Source organism: Rhinoderma darwinii, chromosome 3 (assembly GCF_050947455.1).
Source record: "Rhinoderma darwinii isolate aRhiDar2 chromosome 3, aRhiDar2.hap1, whole genome shotgun sequence".
Taxonomy (NCBI): domain Eukaryota; kingdom Metazoa; phylum Chordata; class Amphibia; order Anura; family Rhinodermatidae; genus Rhinoderma; species Rhinoderma darwinii.
In genome coordinates, this window is record NC_134689.1 from 158,835,096 (window position 1) to 158,859,028 (window position 23,933).

At 41.2% G+C, this 23,933-nt stretch overlaps 1 protein-coding gene across 3 annotated transcripts in view; it reads left to right on the top strand.

Annotated features, from left to right (window-relative positions):
• Positions 1 to 23,933, top strand: part of TMEM19 (transmembrane protein 19) — a 67,239-nt gene that overhangs the window by 21,105 nt on the left and 22,201 nt on the right. For 2 of the 3 annotated variants that reach the window (XR_012882388.1, XR_012882387.1), the window contains exons 6-7: positions 12,461 to 12,670; positions 16,216 to 16,393. Coding sequence is in view for 1 of the 3 variants with exons in the window: in XM_075856958.1 (XP_075713073.1) it covers positions 12,461 to 12,670; positions 16,216 to 16,379 (374 nt within the window). In the remaining 2 variants the exon portion in view is untranslated. Of the gene's footprint in view, positions 1 to 12,460; positions 12,671 to 16,215; positions 18,031 to 23,933 lie in introns of those variants that run through there. The other variant, XM_075856958.1, reaches the window with a different exon arrangement.

Genomic DNA, 23,933 nt, shown 5'->3' on the forward strand with positions numbered 1-23,933 from the left:
CATCTATTGTACATTATCATCAACCTAGAAATTGCTATAGTTTTTGTTTTCTCAAAAAGTTGACCAGGGTTTCCAAATTATTTGGAATTTAACATATATATATATATATATAACTCTATATGGGATATCTCCTCCATCCTTGCTAAGTGGGCGCCTTTCCTAAGTCTGTGTCCAATTGGGGGGGCTGTCTCAGTTTTCCAATACAGTGGTATAAGCGCCTTAGCCACACCACACAATTGCTTCCAAAGCATTCCAGGTTTGACCTCAGTAGATGGCGACACTATGTTTAGGAACCGTAGCAGGGGTCAATTGTAATGGAAGATTGGGTTATAGTGTTCAACAGGGACCGTATAGAAACCCAGTATGGAGCTATCTTTTCGCATTCCCACCAGATATGGAGGTATGTACCCGTTGTCTTGTGGCATCTTCAGCATAGTGATGAGGTGCCTGGATAAATACTGCTCAAGACCCAGGGGGTCTTGTACCATCTGGTAATGAGTTTATATGTGGATTCCTGAAGTTGAATACACCTAGAGTTCTTGTAAGTCTCCCCTATCTCTTTTTCCGTAAAGGTCATAGTTAATTCTTGCACACAGGCCTTAGGGAAGGGTATCGGTGGTATACGTTTTTAGGAGATTCGTATATAGGAGGGATATTGTTTTCTTAGGTGGTCTGCCCAAAAGCAAAAGTGTCTCCAGCCATGTCTCCGAGCGTCCATAGGTATCACCCTTAAGCACCTCTAGATAACACTGTTTAAGATGGAAATGGGTGAGGAAGTTAATCGACGCAAATCCTGAGGAGTCCCTCAGCTCTAGGACGGTAGGGACCGCACCATCCCTCCGGATGGAGTCATACGTGCTGTTAAACGCTGCTTTAGGTAAAGTAGGACAATCCAATGGGTATTTAGTTTGGGATATTACCAAATCTGTAATAGACATCTGTGACCATGGGATTTGATGTAGGGTTTTTACATGTATTGGTCAACCACATCTGTATGCATGCCAATGTAAGCAGATTTTTTTGCCAGGTAAGGTGCAGTCTTTGAGCTGGCCATCCACAATAGAGATGTTAATGGGAGACCTATCGTGGTTTCCTCCACAGGGACCCCAATCTTAAGTGTGGACTGGTCATACCAGTCTATAGTCCTTGTTATTTGTACCAAACGATAGTATGTCTCAACATCTATTAGCCCATTTCCCCCAGTTTTTTGGGGAAGTGTAAGGGTGTGATACGCTATCCGAGGTCTAGGACCATTCCAGATATATTTAGAGAAAATCCTTTTCAAGGAGGTAAAAAAAGTTTTCAGAAGGGGAATAGGCAAGGACTGAAAGAGAGAATATTTTTTTGCAGTACGATCATCTTAAGGAGGTTCGTTCTACCTATCCATGAGATATATGGAATCTTCCAGGTGTCAATGGTGGTTTTAATATGTGAAATTAAAGGAATATAGTTAGTCTGGTACCAGGACTGTGGAGACGGGGTCAACATGGTTCCCAAATATTTAATGTAGTCTAAGCGTAGGGGAAAAGGCGACATGTGCTGTAATGTTGACATGAGTGTTCGGGGACATGACACACACAAGGCTTCAGAATTGGCCGCGTTAATTTTGAAGTTGGACAAGTCACCATATTGCTGAAAAATGGCTGCTAGCTTAATTAACGCTGTGGTTGGGTTAGTGATCAAGATAAGCAGGTCATCAGCGAAAGCGGCCATGTTGTGTGTGTGTGTGTGTGTGTGTGTGTGTGTGTGTGTGTGTGTGTGTGTGTGTGTACGTTCACCTATTCTCACTCCTGCCAGTAGTGGTTCTTGTCTCAATCTCTGTATCAAGGTCTCTATAGTCAGTTTAAACCGTAGCGGTGAGTGGGGACACCCCTGTCTGGTCCCATTTCTTATAAGAGAGGTTTTTGAAAGCTGTCCATTCACCCATAACTCTCGCACTTGGGGATGTATACAAGGACATAAGTATAAATGCCTGAGGAAAACTGAAGCGAGCCAGCACCTGTGTCATGAAAGTCCAATCCACCCGGTCAAATGCCTTTTCAGCATCTGTGGATAACCACACTAATGGAATATTCCTAGACCGAGTATATTAGAGTATATGCGCGACACGGGTGGTGTTATGCTTACCCACTCTACCTTTAAAAAAGCCTGTCTGTTCAGGATTGATCAAGTGCGGCAGTAAGATTTGCTTTGCAAATAGATTGACAACTACATTTAAAGAGGCTCTGTCACCAGATTTTGCAACCCCTATCTGCTATTGCAGCAGATAGGCGCTGCAATGTAGATTACAGTAACGTTTTTATTTTTAAAAAACGAGCATTTTTGGCCAAGTTATGACCATTTTTGTATTTATGCAAATGAGGCTTGCAAAAGTACAACTGGGCGTGTTTATAGTAAAAGTACAACTGGGCGTGTATTATGTGTGTTACATCTGGGCGTGTTTACTTCTTTTACTAGCTGGGCGTTCGGAATGGGAGTGTATGATGCTGACGAATCAGCATCATCCACTTCTGTTCGTTAACACCCAGCTTCTGGCAGTGCAAAGACACAGCGTGTTCTCGAGAGATCACGCTGTGACGTCACTCACTTCCTGCCCCAGGTCCTGCATCGTGTCGGCCACATCGGCACCAGAGGCTACAGTTGATTCTGCAGCGGCATCAGCGTTTGCAGGTAAGTAGCTACATCGACTTACCTGCAAACGCCGATGCTGCTGCAGAATCAACTGTAGCCTCTGGTGCCGATGTGTCCTCGCTCGTCCGACACGATGCAGGACCTGGGGCAGGAAGTGAGTGACGACACAGCGTGATCTCTCGAACACGCTGTGTGTCTGCACTGCCAGAAGCTGGGCGTTCTGAAGAGAAGTGGATGATACTTCTCGTCAGAACGCCCAGCTAGTAAATGAAGTAAAAACCCCCCCCGATGTAACACACACAATACACGCCCACTTGGACTTTTGCAAGCCTCAATTGCATAAATACAAAAATGGTCATAACTTGGCCAAAAATGCTCGTTTTTTAAAAATAAAAACGTTACTGTAATCTACATTGCAGCGCCTATCTGCTGCAATAGCAGATAGGGGTTGCAAAATCTGGTGACAGAGCCTCTTTAACAATGAAAGAGGACGATAACTGCCGCACTGAGTCAAGTCCTTCCCTTCTTTGGGTATGACAGTAATATGCGCCTTCAACGTTTGATATGGAAAATTGTGGCAGTCCTTTAGGGAGTTGCAAACTTTCAAATAGAAGGGCAATATGATATCTTTAATTCTTTTGCAATAGGAGGCCGGTAGGCCATCTGGACCCGGAGACTTGCCTTTGGGCATTTCAGACAATGTACTATTGAGCTCCTGTAGTGTGAATGGGGTTAGCAGACTGGCTTTGCGACTTCGCGTTAAAGTGGGTAGTGCAAGTGAATCCAAGAAAGATGTGAGTAGAGAAGCTCTCTCTTGGAGTGTAGGGGGAGTTTCCTGTGGCCTCCAGTGATATAATCACTGATAAAAGGAGCAAAACTCATTGGCACTGTCTGGCGTATCTTCAACAATAGTACCAGATGCAGTTTGTATTTTGGCAATAAAGCAATTTTGTTGCCTCTTTTTTGCTAAATATGCCATAAGTTTGCTACTCTTATTGCCATGCATATAATATTTGTGTGATGAGGTAACGTACGCCTTTGCCGTACGGAGATTCAGACATTGTCGTAATTTTTCTCTACACAGGATCAGGTCAGAGAGTGCTCCCTGGGCTAAAGAGTGTTTACTCTCCAAATCCACAATTTGGGATAACAGGGTATCCACTTCTGTTGCGTTCTCGTTTCATGTGTGACCCTAGACCAATCAGAACTTCCCTAATCACAGATTTATGTGCCTCCAATATGGTGCCATGTAAGACATCTGCCATTTAATTTTCAGTAAAGTAGGAAGTTAAAGCTTGTTCTATTTGTTGTCTTGGTTTTTGGGAGTTAAGTGTCTCGTTTAGTTTCCAATTGTATTGTCGGGGAGGAAGAGTGTGCATACATAAGTATAGAGAGATTGGTGCATTGTCAGGCTCCAACGTAATATAAATCCCCCCCCCCCCCTCCTCAAGAGTACTAGACCCTCGGAGAAATTAAAAAAGGTTTCCAATGTGTCGGAGAGCCACGCTATTAGCTCAGTGTTTGGAGCATATATGTTCCCTACAGAAATAAGAGCGTTTGCAATTTTAGGGACGTCTGATCTAAATGCTATGCTGACCCCGTTACGTTTCCTATCTGCATTACAAGCGTGATACCAAGACGTGTAGGGGGACTTGGGCAACTTTGGCAGTTTTACCTTTCATGAAGTGGGTTTCCTGGAGAAGCAGCACGGATTACTCCACCCTCTTGAGGGAATGGATAACCTGGGAGCGCTTGGTTGGAGAGTTAAGACCCTTGACGTTCAAAGACGTTCTCTTAATTCGTGACATAAGTATTGAAAATACAAATTAAAAAATTCAAAACACAATATATGCTTAAAGGGAAGGTGTCACGAAAAAACATTTTTTTATACGTTATTGCTTTTAGTTTGTCATTAAAATAAATTTTATTTATTTGTGTTTGTGTTTGTACTTTTTTCTTTCTTTTACTTCTCTATGGGGGATGCCATTTTTTTTTTTTCCATCTGTGTGTCGATAAACGACACATACAGAGATGGAATACGGCACATACATCCCCATAGGTAATGCGAACAGGAGCCATTCCATTCACTATAGTGTACGCCGTCTGTAGGAACGGCGCATGCGCCGCTCCCACACAGTCCAAAAGGAAGGTCTTCGGCAGAGCGATATCTGGCGCCATTTTCATGTGGACCGGAAACCGCGGCCGGACAGTAAGATGACTACTTCCGGTCGCGGCTTCCGTCCATATGTTCAGAAGCTAGGAGCAGCGGCGGCGGCAGGAGCAGGTAAGTTATGTTTGTGTATGTGATGTCTGTATATGTTCGTGTTATACTGTCTGATTACCACTGTATCTAATCCTCCTACACTGTGCATTTGCTCCAAAAATGGCGGCACACAGTGTAGGAGGTTTGAACATTCAACCCCCTCCTTTCTCCTGGCACTAGCCAGGATAAAGGAGGGGGGATTGTTTGAGGACACTAGAGCGAGTGTGTCTTCAATTTTGCAGCATAAAGCAATGATGTTGCTTTACCACATGCCAATGCTGCAATTTTGGGAATTGCTCCCTCTAGTGATCAACACATGGAAATGTTATAAATTAGAATCTAATTTATAATATTTCCTGACTTTTGAAAAAATTAAAAAAATTAGAACAATGTGTAATCATTTATATACGAACAGTATATACATATTTTTCTAGCGACACATTCCCTTTAACAGAAGAAGTGATGTAGATTGTAGTGGTGAACACCACTTGCACTGATCAACAGTGCTAGGATAGTTCGTTTTGAAACCAACTATAGTTATATGGGGGAGGGTTAAAGAGGCTCTGTCACCACATTATAAGTGCCCTATCTCCTATATAAGGAGATTGGCGCTGTAATGTAGGTGACAGTAATGATTTTTATTGAAAAAAAACTATCTTTTTTCACAACGTTAGGAGCTAATGAGCTTTCTTGATGCCCAAGTGGGCGTACTTTGACTTTCGACCAAGTGGGCGTTGTACAGAGGAGTGCATGACGCTGACCAATCGGCATCATGCACTCCTCTCCATTCATTTACACTGCACTAGCGATATAGTTATATCACTATGTGCAGCTACATACACAAGCCCTAACATTACTACAGTGTCCTGATAATGAATACACATGACCATCCAGCCTGGACGTCATGTGTACTCAGAATCCTGACACTTCTGACTCTCTCTTTTTTTTTTTTTTTTTTTGTGAGATCCCGGCAAGTGAAACCAAATCTCGCGAGATCACGGAGCTAAACGAGATTTGGTTTCACTTGCCGGAATCTCACAAAAAAGATTCAGAAGTGTCAGGATTCTGAGTACACATGACGTCCAGGCTGGATGGTCATGTGTATTCATTATCAGGACACTTTAGTAATGTTAGGGCTTGTGTATGTAGCTGCACATAGTGATATAACTATATCGCTAGTGCAGTGTAAATGAATGGAGAGGAGTGCATGATGCCGATTGGTCAGCGTCATGCACTCCTCTGTACAACAACCACTTGGTCGAAAGTAAAAGTACGCCCACTTGGGCATTAAGAAAGCTCATTAGCATAAACCAAAATCGCTCCTAACGTTGTGAAAAAAGATCGTTTTTTTTAAATAAAAAGCATTACTGTCACCTACATTACAGCGCCGATCTCCTTATGTAGGAGATAGGGCACTTATAATGTGGTGACAGAGCCTCTTTAAGTATGTTATAAAGTATCATTTTACATGCGAGAACGTACATTTTCCGGCTCAGGGAAATTCAATGTTGATACAATGTTGCATAATAACAGTCAGCTGGTCATCTATAACAGATACCAGAGTAATGGAAAAACAGTGTAGAAATACCATCCGTCAAAAAAAACAGGTCAGTCATGACCACAACATCCTTAACCATGCAAAATTGCTGTCATATGCTAGTGAATCAAAACCCATCAATAGTTTACAGGCAGTAAGCAAACCTCATGGGCCAGAAGGAATGAAATCTGATATCGGTGGAATATCAGCCTGGGTCGTCTTCGGTGTGCGGCATCTAGACTTCTGCCAGGCTTCTGGTCTCTGCAATGGGGGAAGAGAATCAACATCAGTGTATGGGAGCCACGAGGGTATAGTAGTGGGGTTCAGTTGCAGTTGTGGACACAGCCTTTGTAGATCCTCAGGTGAACGAATAGTGTGCATCCTGCCGTCATGATGAAATGAAATGCCAAGCGGAAAGAGCCATTTGTAGGGAATTTTCAGGCTACGCAACCGATCTGTCAGGGCTCGCAGTGCTCTGCGTTTGATCAGGGTAGTTGGAGATATATCTTGAAAAAATGTCAGATTGTGACCTTCAAAAATCAATTCCAGCATTTCTCTAGTTTTCTGAAGAATGGTTTCCTTGGTAGTGAAGGCGAGCAATTTGCAGATTATATTCCGCGGTGCTTCATAGTCTTTTGGTTTAGGGCGAAGAGCCCTGTGTGCTTTTTCTATATGCAAGTCAGGCAGCGAATCTGAACTCAAAACAAATTCAAGGATTCGTTGTGTTACTGCAAGTTTCAGCTGGCGGATAACTCTCTGGAACCCCTCTAGTTCTAATATTTCGCTGTCCGCGATTGTCTTGGTCTTCTACGTAAGCATGAAGGGAATTCAGATGTGCTTGGCACTTTGTCAAGGCAGAGGCGGTGGCATCGCTGTGCGTTAGGATAGCCTCTAGGAGCTCCACTCTGGCTCCCACCTGTCGTACTACTTGTTTAATATCTGCCAGTTCTCTCATGACACGTCTGAGCGCTTTCTCTATGATCTTCTGAAGGCCTGAGGAGGAAACGAGACCATTAATGATGCACTTGGAGGCACCTCATTGTCAATGTTGCTTTCAGCATCCGAGGTTTCAGGCTGGTCCCCAATTTGCCGGTTGCGTTTAGCTCCTGCAGCCGCTTTTCGCGGCGAGTATTTTTCTAGGTATTTGTCCATATCCGGCTATGATTTCCCCTGTTTAGATGTAGTTTGGGAGTGACTGATCCTCTTTTAAGCGATTAAATACAAGAAACTGCAAGGAATGCTTAACTGCAGTAAAAGCCCCCCAGGGGCCCCCCAGCGAAGGATCGTGGGTGGCGATGGTTGCTATGGCAACCAGGAAGCCGTTGCTAGGCTTCCTGGTTGCCGAGTTACGGAAGCCTATTAGGTCCTGCCCGAGGCAGGACCTAATACGCTGTCAGTTGATGAATGACAGTTACAATACACTGCACTACATAAGTAGTGCAGTGTATTGTACCGGGGATCAGAAGACCAGATCTTCATGTCCCCAGGTCAGTGTAAAAGAAAAAGTGAAAAATAAATAATAAAAACACTTGCCCTGTTTCCCTGATTAACTCCTTTTTATTATTAGAAAAAAAATGAAACCATGAAAAAAAACTATACATAATAGGTATCGCCGCGTTCGGAACGGCCTGATCTATAAAAAATATCACATTATTTTTAGCGCACGGTGAACACCGTAATTTTTTTTAATAAAAAACAATGACAGCATTTTATTTTTTGGTCGTCTTGTCTCAAAAATGTTTTAATAAAAAGTGATCAAAAACTTGCAAGTAACGCAAAATGGTACCAATAGAAACTACAGTTCGTCACACATAAAACAAGCCCTCCCGCAGCGATATCAACTAAAAAATAAAAAAGTTATGGCTGTCAGAAAATGGCGACACTAAAACATGATTTTTTTTAGAAAAGAGTATTTTTATTGTGGGAACGTAGTGAAACGTAAAAAAACGATATAAATTTGGTGTCGCTGTAATCGTATCACCCCGCAGAATAAAGTTAACATGTTGTTTATACTGCACAGTGAACACTGTAAAAAAAAAACATGCTAGACTGGCTGTTTTTTGGTTTCCTCATCTCCCAAAAAATGGAATAAATGGTGATTAAAAAAAAAAATCGCATGTACCACAAAATGGAACCAATAAAAATTACAGCTCGTTCCACGAAAAACGCGCCCTCGCACAGCTCCGTCACCGGAAAAATAACACGTTATGACTCTCAAAACGCAATGATGCTGAATGACGGCCCAGACTAATATTTTAGGTCCAGTAGAATTTCACAAAATATTCCACATCATCATTTGCTAGACCCCACAGGTGGACCTTGTAGATGCAGCGGAGCTGAGGAAACTTTAGGGTCTTGTGCTGCTTATAAGGCTAGTGAAGAAGTCAAAGATTAGGCAACACTGGAGCGCAGATGTTTTGTATAATACCCAATAAACCCGGCCTGTGTATAAAGGATTGGTTCAAAGCGACCACACCAATCCATGGATTATTCATTCACCCCATTATTACATCATCCTATTATGCCCTGATGTACTCCGCCCAGCTTACATATACCCTGAGGTACTGCGCCCAGCTTACATATACCCTGATGTACTCCGCCCAGCTAACATATGCCATGATGTACTCCTCACAGTTTACATATACCCTGATGTACTCCACAACAGCTTACATATACCCTGATGTACTCCTCACAGTTTACATATACCCTGATGTACTCCACAACAGCTTACATATACCCTGATGTACTCCGCACAGATTACATATACCCTGAGGTACTGCGCCCAGCTTACATATCCCCTGATGTACTCCTCACAGTTTACATATATATACCCTGATGTACTCCTCACAACTTACATATAGCCTGATGTACTCCTCACAGTTTACATATACCCTGATGTACTCCACAACAGCTTACATATACCCTGATGTACTCCGCACAGTTTACATATAGCCTGATGTACTCCGTACAGCTTACATATAGCCTGATGTACTCCGCCCAGCTTACATATATCCTGATGTACTCCGCCCAGTTTACATATACCCTGATGTACTCCTCACATATTACATATACCCTGATGTACTCCTCACAGTTTACATATACCCTGATGTACTACGCAGTTTAAATATACCCTGATGTACTCTTCACAGCTTACATATATCCTGATGTACTCTGCACAGCTTACATATATCCTGATGTACTCCGCCCAGCTTACATATACCCTGATGTACTCCGCCCAGCTTACATATACCCTGATGTACTCCGCCCAGCTTACATATACCCTGATGTACTCCGCCCAGCTTACATATACCCTGATGTACTCCGCCCAGTTTACATATACCCTGATGTACTCCGCCCAGCTTACATATACCCTGATGTACTCCGCCCAGCTTACATATACCCTGATTTACTCCGCCCAGCTTACATATACCCTGATGTACTCCGCCCAGCTTACATATACCCTGATGTACTCTGCCCAGCTTACATATGCCCCCACATTATAAGATAAAATACCACTAAAACACCAAGCAAAATCTGCGCTTCAAAAGCCAAATGGTGGTCCAACTAAGCCTGGCAGTGTGCCCAAACGGCAATTTATGACCACATATGGGGTATTACTGTATTCTGGAGAACCCGCTTAACAATTTATGGGATGTGTGTCTACGGTGGTACAAGCTGGGCACAACACATTGGCCACTGAAATGGCATATCTGTGGAAAACAGCAATTTTCAATCTGCAACATCTATTGTTTACTCATTTTTGCAAAACACTTGTGCGGTCAAACTGCTCACTACACCCTAGATAAATTCTTTGAGGGATCTAGTTTCCAAAACGGGGTAATTTATCGGGAGTATCACTGTACTGGTACTATAGCTCAATGCAACATGGTGTCAAAAAACGAATCTTATAAAATCTCCACTCCAAATACTAAATGGCGCTCCTTCCCTTTAGGGCCTTGCTGTGTGTCCAAATAGCCGTTTATGACCACGTGTGGGGTATTTCCGTACTCCGGAGAAGTTGCTTTACAAATGTTACGGCGCTTTTTCTCCTTAATTTGTTGAGAAAATGAAATTTTTTAAACTAATGCTACGTCTTATTGGAAAATAATGTAATTTTTCATTTTCACTGCCCATTTCTAATAAAATATATGAGACATGTGTGGGGTCAAAATGCTCACTACACCGCTAGATGAATTCCTCAATGGGTGTAGTTTGCCAAATGGAGTCACTTTTTTTCCACTGTACTGGTACCTTAGCTTTACAAATGCGACATGGTGCCGAGAAATCAAACCAGCAAAATCAGCGCTCCAAAAGCTAAATGGCATGCCTTCCCTTCTGAGTCCTGCTGCTTGCCCAAACAGCAGTTTATGACCACATGTTGGGTATTTCCGTACTCTGGAGAAGTTGCTTTACAAATGCTGGGGTGCTTTTCCTCATTTATTTGTTGAAAAAATGAAAAATTTTGAGGTAAAGCTACATCTTATTGGAAAATAATGTGATTTTTCATTTTCACTGCCCAATTCTAATAAAATCTATAAAACACCTGTGTGGTCAAAATGCTCACTACACCCCTAGATGAATTCCTCAAGCGGTGTAGTTTCCAAAATGGGGTATTTTTTGGGGTGTTTCCTTTATTTTGCACCACAAGACCTCTTCTAACCTGACATGGTGCCTGAAATATAATTTAAGAAAAAGAAGGCCCAAAAATCCACTAGGTGCTCCTTTGCTTCCGGGGCTTTTGTTTCAGTCCAGTACCGCACTAGGGCCACATGTGGGATATTTCTCAACTTCAGAATCAGGGCAATAAATATTCAGTTGTGTTTCTCTGGTAAATACCTTCAGTATTACAGGGAAAATTTATTTTAATGGAATTTCTGCAAAAAAAAATAAAATTTGCACATTTTCCTTCCACTTTGCTTTAATTCCTGTGAAATGCATAAAGGGTTAAGAAACTTTCTAAATGCTGTTTTGAATACTTTAAGGGGTGTAGTTTTTAAAATGGGGTGATTTGTGGGGGTTCCAAATATATAAGGCCATCAAAGCCACTTCAGAACTGAACTGGTCCCTAAAAAAATAGCCTTTTGAAAATTTGAGAAATTGCTGCTAAATTTATAAGCCTTGTAACATCCTAGAAAAATAAAAGGATGTTCAAAAAATGATGACAATCTAAAGTAGACATATGGGGGATGTTAACTAGTAACTATTTTGTGTGGTATAACTATCTTTCTTACAAGCAGATACATTTGAATTTAGAAAATGCTAATTTTTTGCAAATTTTCTCTAAATTTTAGAGTTTTTCACACAAATATTGAATATATCGACCAAATTTTTGCACTAACTTAAAGTACAATATGTCACGAGAAAACCGTCTCAGAATCGTTTGGATAGGTAAAAGCATTCCCAAAATATTACCACATAAAGTGACATGTCAGATTTAAAAAATGAGGCTGTCATAAGGTCCAAAAGTGTCTGCGTCCTTAAGGGGTTAAAGGCTTAATAATAAATATTGCAGCGCTACCAAATTTGTATTATTATTGTTGTATGTTTTACTACTTTTACACAGGGAAAACACTTTTTTTAAAAAAATTATTTGTTTTTGTGTCTCCATATTTGAAGAGCCGTAACGTTTTTATTTTTTCGCTGATGCTTTGTTTTAGCGATTGGTTGGGGTCTCGGTTCTCAGACCCCCACCAATCAAAGCTTCTGACATGTCACTATGACATGTCAGAAGTTTAAACGTTTAGTTACCCTTAAAATTTGACTGAGGCGTTCACCAAATTAAAGGCAATTGAGGTTAGAATGGCTTCCTGGCACCACGTAATAGCTCTTGCGGCATGAGTCGTCGCTGTGATTCTGTTTAGAAAAAAAAATAAAGGCTACCCTAATAAATTCTGATAGATTTGCGATTATAGTGTGGGTTGGTCATAGTTACAAATACTGCAATGTGCTCTGAACACAATGTTCGCAGACTACATCTTCACAATCATCAAAGTTATTCTACATACAGCATTAATTGTGTTTCTTTCCAGGTACAAATGGAGGCGTCACGTTCATAGGTCTCTTGGCAAGTCTTCTCGGTGGCTTATGTGTCGGCATAGCATATTTTGTTGCTCAGCTTATGTTTGTGAATGATTTAGAAAATTCTGCCCCACAGTGGCCAATTATTTTGTATGGTGCGATGGCCGGCTTACTTGGCTCCATACTAGACTCTTATCTTGGCGCAATAATGCAGTACACAGGTGAGCTTATCATTTCCCTTTTATTTAGCGGTAAGTGTACAGTGTAAAACAGACACAAGCTAATATGTTGGTTATCAAGCTCCGACCACCAGCATTATTTTTCAGTTGGGTCATAATAGATTAGTTTGAACCTTCAGAACATGACATTTTATTTTTTACTACAAAAAAAAAGTTAACTTTTATTTATGAATACATTTTAGTTATGTAATTTTACAAATATTCACGCTAGGATGTAACTATCATGCTTTGTCAATATTGAAATGAGTTGTGACCACGGAGATGTTGCATGTTGTTACATCAGGTGTACATCCACAAAAACTAATATTAAATTACTAGGAAAAGTGGGTAAGATATAGTGATGTAATTTTAAAAATGTCACTTTTCTCTGGTACACTTAAAATTTTTATGTCGCCGTTTATTATTTCTTTATATTTTTATTATTTTGGAGTTATTTATTTTTTTAGAGAAATGTTACCAGTAGTATAGAAGGGTTATAAGTACCCAGGATGGATATCTCCAATGTATATATTTTTTTTGTCTTTACCAGCCTTAACACTACGTTAGGTTCAATCTATTTCCACTTATTTGTATAGCCCGCTCCAATACAAAAATATATGGGTATTCCAAATTTAAATGTTATTGCATCAGGTTACAGTGCTTGTACAGTAGGGCATGTGTCTTTTTCTTTTATCCTCATTATGTCTTGACAAATCCCAAAATGTCATTTCAAAAAGGTAATATTTCTAGCAGCGTATTTTACATAATGGATGTGATTTATGCAGCGAGTTATCCTGTTATACCAGCATGTTTCACATAGGTGTTATTCCCGGTATTATTGTAATTGGTTTTGGCAAGGTACACCAGTCTATTGAAGGAACATGTACGGCGTCTGTTAGGATGTGCGACGTTCCAATCTATTCACATACAGGAGGAGGCGGCCGGCCTTGTCAGCGTCTCTGCTTTTCTTGTGGGTATTAATAACCCATCTATCCCACTAGTAATATTTATAGTACACTTATCACTATTCCTTACCCATTTTCTTAGTAATGTTATACTTAATATGGAAATAAGCAATCTATGGCAAATAACAGATTATACAAATATCCATTTGGTTGACGTTTCAGTGATTGTTTGTTTTTTATAAAAGTGTACGTGTGCATTTTATGAAAAATAATTTGAACTTTTTAAGATACAGTTGCTCTGTATAGGGGATACAGCTGCTCTGTATTCCCTATACAGAGCAGCTGTATGTAGCGCTAGTCACTGAATCCGTCAGTCCCACGGACCTGACTGATTCAGTGACAGTGGGTCCTGCGTGTCTCTTTACAGGTCGACCCTGTGTGTCAGACATGCAGGACCCACTGTCACTGAACCCGTTGGGTCCGCAGGACGGACTGATTGATTCAGTGAATAGCGCTAGATACAACTGCTCTGTATAGTAAATACAGAGCAGCTATATTGTAAAAAGTTTTGAATAAATTAATAATGTATTTAAAGAGGCTCTGTCACCACATTGTAAGTGCCCTATATTGTACATGATGTGATCGGTGCTGTAATGTAGATTACAGCAGTGTTTTTTTATTTATTTAGAAAAACAATCAGTTTTGATGGAGTTATGACCTATATTAGCTTTTTGCTAATGAGTTTCTTAATGAACAACTGGGCGTGTTTTACTTTTTGGCCAAGTGGACGTTGTACAGAGGAGTGTATGACGCTGACCAATCGGTGACCAATCAGCGTCATACACTTCTCTCCATTCATTTACACTGCATATAGCTATATCGCTATGTGCAGCCACATACACAAACCTTAACGTTACTGCAGTGTCCTGACAATGAATATACATTGCCTCCAGCCAGGACATGATGTGTATTCAGAATCCTGACACTTCGCTAATACAATCCCAACACTACAGCACAGCAAGCGTAATCTCGTTTGAAATTACGCTGTAAACTGTCATTTCAAACGAAATTACGCTTGCTGTGCTGTAGTGTCGGGATTGTGTTAGCGAAGTGTCAGGATTCTGAATAAACATCACGTCCCGGCTGGGGGTAATGTATATTCATTGTCCAGACACTGCAGTAACGTTATAGTGTGTTTATGTGGCTGCACATAGCTATATCGCGATGTGCTGTGTAAATGAATGGGGAGAAGTATATGACGCTGATTGGTCAGCGTCATACACGTCTCTCCAACAACACCCACTTGGTCAAAAAGTAAAACACGCCCAGTTGTCCATTAAGAAACTCATTAGCATAAAGCTAAAATAGGTAATAACGCCGTCAAAAATTAATATTTTTTCTAAATAAAAAACATTGCTGTAATCTACATTACAGCGCCAATCACATTTTGTACCAGATAGGCCACTTATAATGTGGTGACAGAGCCTCTTTATAGAGTTTATTAACACACTAAGCCAAATGGGGCTATTCACACGACCGATTTCCGTAGAAGTCTATCGGGCCAGGTAATACATGGCCATCACTTGAATGTGCTCCAAGTGACGGCCATGTCTTCCGTCACTCTCTCTCTCTCCTCCTCAGTGCGAAGTGCATGTGAGGAGGAGGAGGGTATTTTTTTGCTCCCTGTAGGAGCAGAATCCCCAATCCTCGGCCACAGCTTCGGCAACGCTGTGGCCGGGGATTCCGCTCCAGGAGAAGTCCCTGACTTCACTGTGTTCATATATGGACACAGTGACGTCAGGGACTTCTGAAGCGGAATCCCCAGCGATGTGGACGGGGATTCCGATCCAGGACAATCCCCCACAGGAAAGTAGGGGGGGTGCCATCTATAGGGGGTGACTATGTACAAGGGGTCTGTGTAGCACTACCTGCAGGGAGTCTGTGTGGCATTGCTTACATGGGGGGCGGTGTGGCATTGCTTACAGGTGGGCGGTGTGGCATTGCTTACAGGGGGGCGGTGTGGCATTGCTTACAGGGGGGCGGTGTGGCATTGCTTACAGGGGGGCGGTGTGGCATTGCTTACAGGGGGGCGGTGTGGCATTGCTTACAGGGGGGCGGTGTGGCATTGCTTACAGGGGGGCGGTGTGGCATTGCTTACAGGGGGGCGGTGTGGCATTGCTTACAGGGGGGCGGTGTGGCATTGCTTACAGGGGGGCGGTGTGGCACTACCAACGAGGTGGTCCGTGTGGCACTACCGACAATGGGGGGGGTCCGTGTGGCACTACCGACAATGGGGGGGGGGGGTGTGTGGCACTACCTACAAGGGGGGGGGGCTGTGTGGCACTACCTTCAGGGGGCTGTGGCAGTATCTACAGAGGAAAGTGTGTTGCAAAAAATTTACAAATGATATTCATCCGATTTTAAAACGGATAGGGAAAAAAACTGATGCAAAATCGGCCGTTAAAAACGGCAACATGGCCGGCAGACATTCGGACCCTGTCGTGTGAATAAGGCCTAATACACATTTTTATTTTAAAAAAAACAAAACCTTTCAAACATTTGCATAGCCTTTAAACGTAATTGTGTGCCGTAAGCTGTAAATATCACTACTTATTTTATTTGCTATCAAACGTTTTCTTGTAGGTTTTGATGAAAACACTGGGAAGATTGTCAACCATCCAACAAGTGATGCAAAATTGATATCTGGGAAGCCCATACTGGACAACAATGCTGTAAACCTATTTTCATCCATCCTCATAGCGATTTTGCTACCAGGAGCTGCCTGGAGTTTTTGGCCTAGAACATAATTGCTTGCGCAATGGCAAGTGCAGAAACAAAATGGAAATATGTTATTGACTGTGGTTTGCATAGGGCAGGATATACTTGATATCACTTAATATCATTTGGAGAAAATAATACTAATGAACACTTAATATGAGTAATAATATAGCTGCACGCTCTTTTAGCACTTAATTTATGCACCGGAGTACAAATAGTTAATCTTCACCCGCTAAAGATATAGCCTTACTCGTTTTGGTGTAACACTCAAGCATTGTGTATAAAGGGTGAAGTATTTTAACATTTTAGTCTGTGGAATAAAAAGTGAATACTTTGATAGATAATGTGATAAAACTTAACTACACAGTAGCAGCTTTTCTGATACTTTAGATAACTATGTTTGCCTTTAATAATTTTTTTTTATTTTTTTTTCTTGCAATTTTATAGTCTATTTTAATGTCTTAAGTGGACCAAGTACGTTTTTTTTTTTGTTTTGTTTTTTTAACTTGGGATGCTGGGGTCTGTGAGGAACATTGAAGACAACTGGAGCATTACTAAAGCAATGTTCACAAAACAGCCTCTGATTTTCAGACGTTTTTTACGGCTGTTTTTGGAGCTGATGGTTTGTTAGTTGGCTGTCCCTATATGCATTTGATTTATAAGATTGGTGGGTTTAGCCGGCTTTAAAGGGGTGTGTCCTATTTTAGAAAACCTGTTTTCATATACCCCATTAGGGAATACTGAGATAAGAGGGGTCTTCTGTTCAGGATCCAAATCTCTTGGGCAGAGGAGAGTGGCTTGTCCTGCGTTACACAGACAACGTGTTGTTTTGAATGGACCCTGTGTAATGCTTAGTTTGCCCTATGGTGGCACTGTAGGAAATTTGAACTCTTACTGCCAGATTTCACCACCCATCACAGCTGATCACGGGGAAATTTTGTGATCTGCTTATTGCCAAGGAACCAGGGATTGTCCAAAGCATATAACACCTTTTTGTATGGCCAGCTCTACTCCCCTTCCCTGCACCTGCAATACCTAATTTTGGAGAAATAAAGTTTAGCAACAGTTATTGCAGTGTTGAGAATAATGTCTTGGTTCAAGTAGGATGTTTACCCTTGTTCTGCTTCCTTGCACAATTTACTTGTTTCCTATGGATGCTTGCATAGAGCTCCACAGACTGCTATTGATCTCTCTGGACAGGGGAAGAATGAAGCCTTTTTGCAAACATAGGTTGAGCCTGTATCGCCACTAGAAACCAACCCCCCCCCCCCTCTTCCTTATTTATCATTGAACTTAGAAGCTTATGTGGAGGGGGGGGGGGTGATAGCTGGTCATGTTGCCTGCTGACACATTCTGCATTTTAAATGTTTTCATTTTTGTAAGTGACATTTATTTTTCACTTATTCCAGTTTCTTCTAAGCCAGGGAAATAACAAAGCATTGCTAAGCGCCTGCTTTTGTGTCCTCTAAAATGACATCATTTGGAGTTCAATAGGATGTCATTGTAGGGCTTTATCGAAGAGGAGTAGATTAACCTTTTATCCCTGGGTCTGTTCGCATTATAAAGATGCCGCTAAAGAGAAGAACGGCTACAGACAAGCCGAGAGCTGCAGTGATGTATGTTCATACAACTTTTATTCATCTGGTTTGTTTAATGTAATAAACTGTCTATAGAAGTGTACATGGTGGTTCTATGCTTTTGTAAATTAAGCTGTTTCGTCATATAATAGGAATTCAGTCATATTTAATCTTATTTCTTACAGCGACGATATGCAGGTTTTATGTATAATGGCTACATAGAATTTGCATCTCTCAAAGGATAACCGTTTAATAAAAATTTTGTAATATGCCAAAATACATACATTTAAATTAAAAAAATTCACATCAAAGGTTTACATAGCCTCTAATAATTGTCGGGATAATTAAAATTTGCCCCATAATTAAAATGGCTGAAATCTCTAACATGCTTGTTCAACTTGCACAATGCATAATGTTCCTATGGAGGCTGTGAGAGTGCCACCTCTGCTACTGTTTACCTCGGGAAAAGGAACAATTAAACAAGACCGTAAAAAAAAAAAAAAAAATCGGACCTGCCCATATTTTACTACCGCCATCAGAGAAGGGTTTAGCAGTCGTCCTAGATGTCCGGCATATGTATTGCTGCCTTAAAGTAATACAACATGCATTAAAAAAAAATATCCAAACCATCCCTTAACCCAGTTACGACCGCCAACCGTCATTTGGCGGTGCAGGTGCTTAGTCTAAAGTGATGTCTTTTGATGTCGCTGTAGAAGAAGCTGGTGAGCGCTCATCCTCTGAACAGGAGCTGTAACTTACAGCTCCTGAACACTGCTGGGATCGGAAAACATTCCGACCCATCTGTTTAACCCTTTGATCACCGCGGTCTGTGACCGCAGCATGATAAGAGGGAACTCCCCTCTTTGATCGCGTCACTGGAAACCCAGTGACTCAATCAAAGATCGGGGAATCCCTCTGCAGTCAGCCGACGGGACCTAGAAATGACCCCAGAGCTGCATGTTCAGTTTTTCTGCTGTTATGGCACATGTGCTGCCCTTCCACAGAAGCCTAGTCACATAGTCACACTGTATAATATATTAGCATACAAGAGAAGGTTAATACATTATAAGTAAAAAATAAAGTTGTATATAAAGTTATCCCTTAATGAGATTTTAAAAAAAAAGGTAATTATTTTGTGTAAAATATATTTTATTGCTCATACATTGCATAAAAACCAAAAATGTACCGAATATGTGTATCTACACTGCCGTAGTAACCTGAAGAATTAATTTAACAGGTTACATAGTGTGAGATGTCAACGGGATAAAAAATAAACCAAATAACTATGCAGAGAATCGCTTTTTCCTATATGCACGGCGTAAAAATTAATTATGTAAATTACACAGTGAATTTTTTCTACCCCCCCCCCCCCCCAAACTGCGCAAAAAAATAAATAATTCTTCCACATAAAACAAGGTCTCATCCAGCCACGTTAATTTAAAAAAAAAAAATGTTACGGCTGCTGAAAGGCAGAGTCAAAACCCAAAAACTTTAGTTGGTCATTAAAGAGGCTCTGTCACCAGATTTTGCAACCCCTATCTGCTATTGCAGCAGATCGGCGCTGAAATGTAGATAACAGTAACGTTTTTATTTTTAAAAAACGAGCATTTTTGGCCAAGTTATGACCATTTTTGTATCTATGCAAATGAGGTTTGCAAAAGTACAACTGGGCGTGTATTATGTGCGTACAACGGGGCGTGTTTACTACTTTTACTAGCTGGGCTTTTTGACGAGAAGAATCATCCACTTCTCTTCAGAACGCCCAGCTTCTGGCAGATCACGCTGTGACGTCACTCACAGGTCCTGCATCGTGTCAGACGAGCGAGGGCACCAGAGGCTACAGTTGATTCTGCAGCAGCATCAGCGTTTGCAAGTAAGTAGCTACATCGACTTACCTGCAAACGCTGATGCTGCTGCAGAATCAACTGTAGCCTCTGGTGCCGATGTGTCCTCGCTCGTCCGACACGATGCAGGACCTGGGGCAGGAAGTGAGTGACGACACAGCGTGATCTCTCGAGAACACGCTGTGTGTCTGCACTGCCAGAAGCTGGGCGTTCTGAAGAGAAGTGGATGATACTTCTCATCAGAACGCCCAGCTAGTAAAAGTAGTAAAAACGCCCCGATGTACGCACATAATACACGCCCACTTGGACTTTTGCAAGCCTCATTTGCATAAATACAAAAATGGTCATAACTTGGCCAAAAATGCTAGTTTTTTTAAAAATAAAAACGTTACTGTAATCTACATTGCAGCGCCGATCTGCTGCAATAGCAGATAGGGGTTGCAAAATCTGGTGACAGAGCCTCTTTAAGGCTTTTTCAGGTCTGGTCGTTAAGGGGTTGATCTTTTCCTTATCTTTGATCCTATTTTTGTCTCTTATTGTAATTAACCCCTTAACTACATGCGACAAATACTTCCGTCACTAGCAGGTGCTACTTCCTATATAGTGACGGATATATCCGTTGCTCTGATTGCGTGGGTACCGCCAGTGTACCCACGCGATCAGCGGCAGGAGCACGGCTGTTATACACAGTTTAACCGATTAGATGCCACTGTCAATAGCGACAACGGCGTCTAATATGTTTGATAGAGGGAGCTCCCTCCCTCTATCACTCCATCGGCGCCCCTGCAAAGAAATTGGGAGGCTCCGTTGGGTTTCCATGGCTGCCGGGGGCCTAACAAAGGCCCCCAGGTCTGCCTTCAGCAACTGCCTATTAGGCCGGATGATTAATAGATTGCCTGTCAGTTTTACATTGACAGGCAATAATGCTTTGGTATACCAAGTATACCAAAGCATTATCTAAGCGATCAGCAGATCGCATAGTGAAGTCCCCTAGTGGGACAAAAATAAATAAAAATGCAAAACCGTTAAAGTTTATGAAATTAAAAAAAAAAAGATAAAACCACTTTTTCCCCAAAAAGTGGTTTTATTTAGCAAGTGTAAAAATAAATAAATAACATATATATGGTATCGCCATGATCGTAACAGCTCAAGCAATAAAGTTAACACATTAATTAATCCACCCATTCCCCCATAAAAAACAAAATAAAAGTTAATAAATCCCATGTACCCCAAAATACTACCAATGAAAACTAAACCTTGTCCCGCAAAAAACAAGCCCACATATGGCTACATTGACTAAGAAATAAAAGTTACGGCTCTTGAAATGCAGCGATTCAAAATCAAGTAAATATCTTCTTCTTTTTTTTTTTTTCTTTTTAAAAGCGTTTTTATTTTGCAAACATAGGAAAACCTAAAATCTTAAAAAGTATTTGGTATCCCTGTAATCATGCCGACCCATAGAATAAAGGTAAAATCCTTTTTTGCCGCATAGTGAACGGTGTAAATTTATAAAGTGAAAAACCATGCTGGATTAGCTGTTTATTTTAAATTCTTTCCTAAAATAAAGTTAATAAAAGTTAATCAATATATTATATGCACCAAAAAATGGTGCAATTAAAAAAATACAACTCATCCCGCAAAAAACAAGCATTTTATACAGCTATGTCGACGGAACAAAAAAACAAAAGTTATGACTCTTAGAATGCGACAGTGAAAAAACAAAAAATTATCTTTGGTCATTGACGTGCAAAAGGGCATGGTCATTAAGGGGTTAATACTGAAAAATACACTATATAAACAAAAGTATTGGGACACCTACATGTTGCACCTACAGTACTTTTTTTTTTTTTTTCACATCCAATTCTAAATCCATAGGCATTAGTAAAGAGATGGTCCACCTTTGCAGCTAAAACAGTTTCCACTTTTCTGGGGAGGCTTTCTACAAGATTTTGCAGCGTGTCTGTGGGAATTTTTGACTATTTATTTATCCAGAAGAGCATTTGTGAGGTCAGACACTGATGTTGGAGGAGAGGGCCTGGCTTGCCATCCTTGTTCTAGTTTATCCCATAGGTGTTTGATGGGTTTGAGGTCAGGGCTCTGTGCGGGGCAGTGTAGTTCTTCAACAAAGAAATTACCCAACCATGTCTTTTCGGACCATGCTTTTTGCACTGGGGCACAGTCATGCTTGTTTCCACAAAGTTGGTAGCATACAATTGTCCAAAATGTCTTGGAGTCCTGAAGCATTAACATATACCTTTGCTGGAAATAAGAGTCCTAGGCCAACCCCTTAAACCACCCCATAACATTATCCCTCCTCCACCAAACTTTACAGTTGGCTCAATGCAGTCAGGCAGGTAACGTCCGCAAAACCCAGACTTGTACATCAGACTGCCAGATAGAGAAGGGTGGTTCATCACTCCACAGAACACGTTTCCACTGCTTCAGAATCCAGTGGCAGCGTGCTTTTACACCACTCATCCGACGCTTGGCATTGTGCTTAGTGATGTAAGGCTTGCATGCAGCTGCTCGGCCATGGAAACCCATGCCCTGAAGCTCCCGGTGCACAGCTTTTGTGCGGGTTTTAATGCCAGAGAAAGTTTAGATCTCTGCCGTGATTAAGTAGAGCGTTGGCGAATTTTATGCACTATGCGCCACAGCACTGTAAGGGCTTGTCCACACACAACGGAATTGCAGAAAATTTCTGCAGCAATTCCGTTGAAAGTCAAGGGCTTTCCGCTGCAGCAAAAACGCACCATTTCCTGTGGTTTTTGTGGCAGAAAATGGTGTATAAATTGCTCCGTTTTTCCCAATGTTAGGAGATGGAGACCTCTCCTATGAAAAACGCAGCAATTCTGCACACTTTCCGTAGCAGGAATTTACATGTTTCGGTCCAAGAAATACGCACCGCAGGTCAATTTCGGCTCGGAAATTTTATGCAGCGTGTGGATGAGATTTGTTGCATCTCATCCATTACGCTGCTACTGTATTCTGCTGTGTTTTTTCCGGTCGAAATTCCGGCCGGAAAAGACGTGGCACTTCCGTTACGTGTGGACGAGCCCTAACTGCTATAACTTTATACGTTCTGCCTCTTTGTGGCTGAATTACTTTGGTTCCTAAAAGATTCCTCTTTGCAACAATACCACTCACAGTTGATCTTGTGGAATATCTAGGAGTGAAGAAATTTCAGGAACTAACTTGTGGCATCATATTACAGTACTATGCTCAAATTTAGTGAGCTCTTTAGAACGACCCATTGTTTCACAAATGTTTGTAGAGGCAGACTGCATGGCTATGTGCTTGATTTTATACACCAGTGGAAATGGAACTGAATGAAACACCTGAATTCAATGAGGCATGTCCCAATACTTTTGTCCATGTAGTGTATATAAAGAAAGCTTTGTGTCCCAGAAGATTAGCCATTTTGTCCTTACTCACAATTCTGTCTCTGGCCATAAGACAACTGTCTGTAGCAGGAGCCTCACCCCTATGCCCTGTTTGAAGTAGAACATCTAGAACATTAACCCTTTCATGACCAAGGGTCATTGATGCCCCTGTGTCCAGGTCAAAACTTTTGATTTGCACTTCTTTAAACGATGATCTCTTTGGAACCGCTTTGAATATCACAACTATTTTTTCGTAATTTTTTTTTACAAGACTTATGAGGCTTTCATTTTCTAGATTAGTTTAATTAATTGTGTTTTTTTAACTTTTTATTGTGAGCAGACAAATCACTAAAAATTAAAGAGAAAACACTTAGAAAGATAAATATATATATTAAAATTACAATCTCCTATCTTTCTATATATCTACGCTCACTCTCTCACTCTGTAGAGCTCTGTAACCATTAGTCCTCTTCTCTCTGTCACCCTGGATCGCTGTGAGGGGAGAGTGAAAAGGGCTATATACACATACGACCGTCAAAAAAATTGCAGTCAACAACGAATCAACTGTCCAGTTTTTCATGGCTGTTTTGCATCAATGTCCATCTCAAAATTTGAATCCATTTCCCGACCGTCTGACCGTTTTTAACTGGCATTTGCCATTTGTTTTTCATGGGCGTTATAAAAAAAAAATGGATGTATTTTATTTGTTAGGGCTTTTTGTCCCAACCCCCTGAAAACACCACAGTGCCCATGTAGATAGTGACACAATACCACTGTAG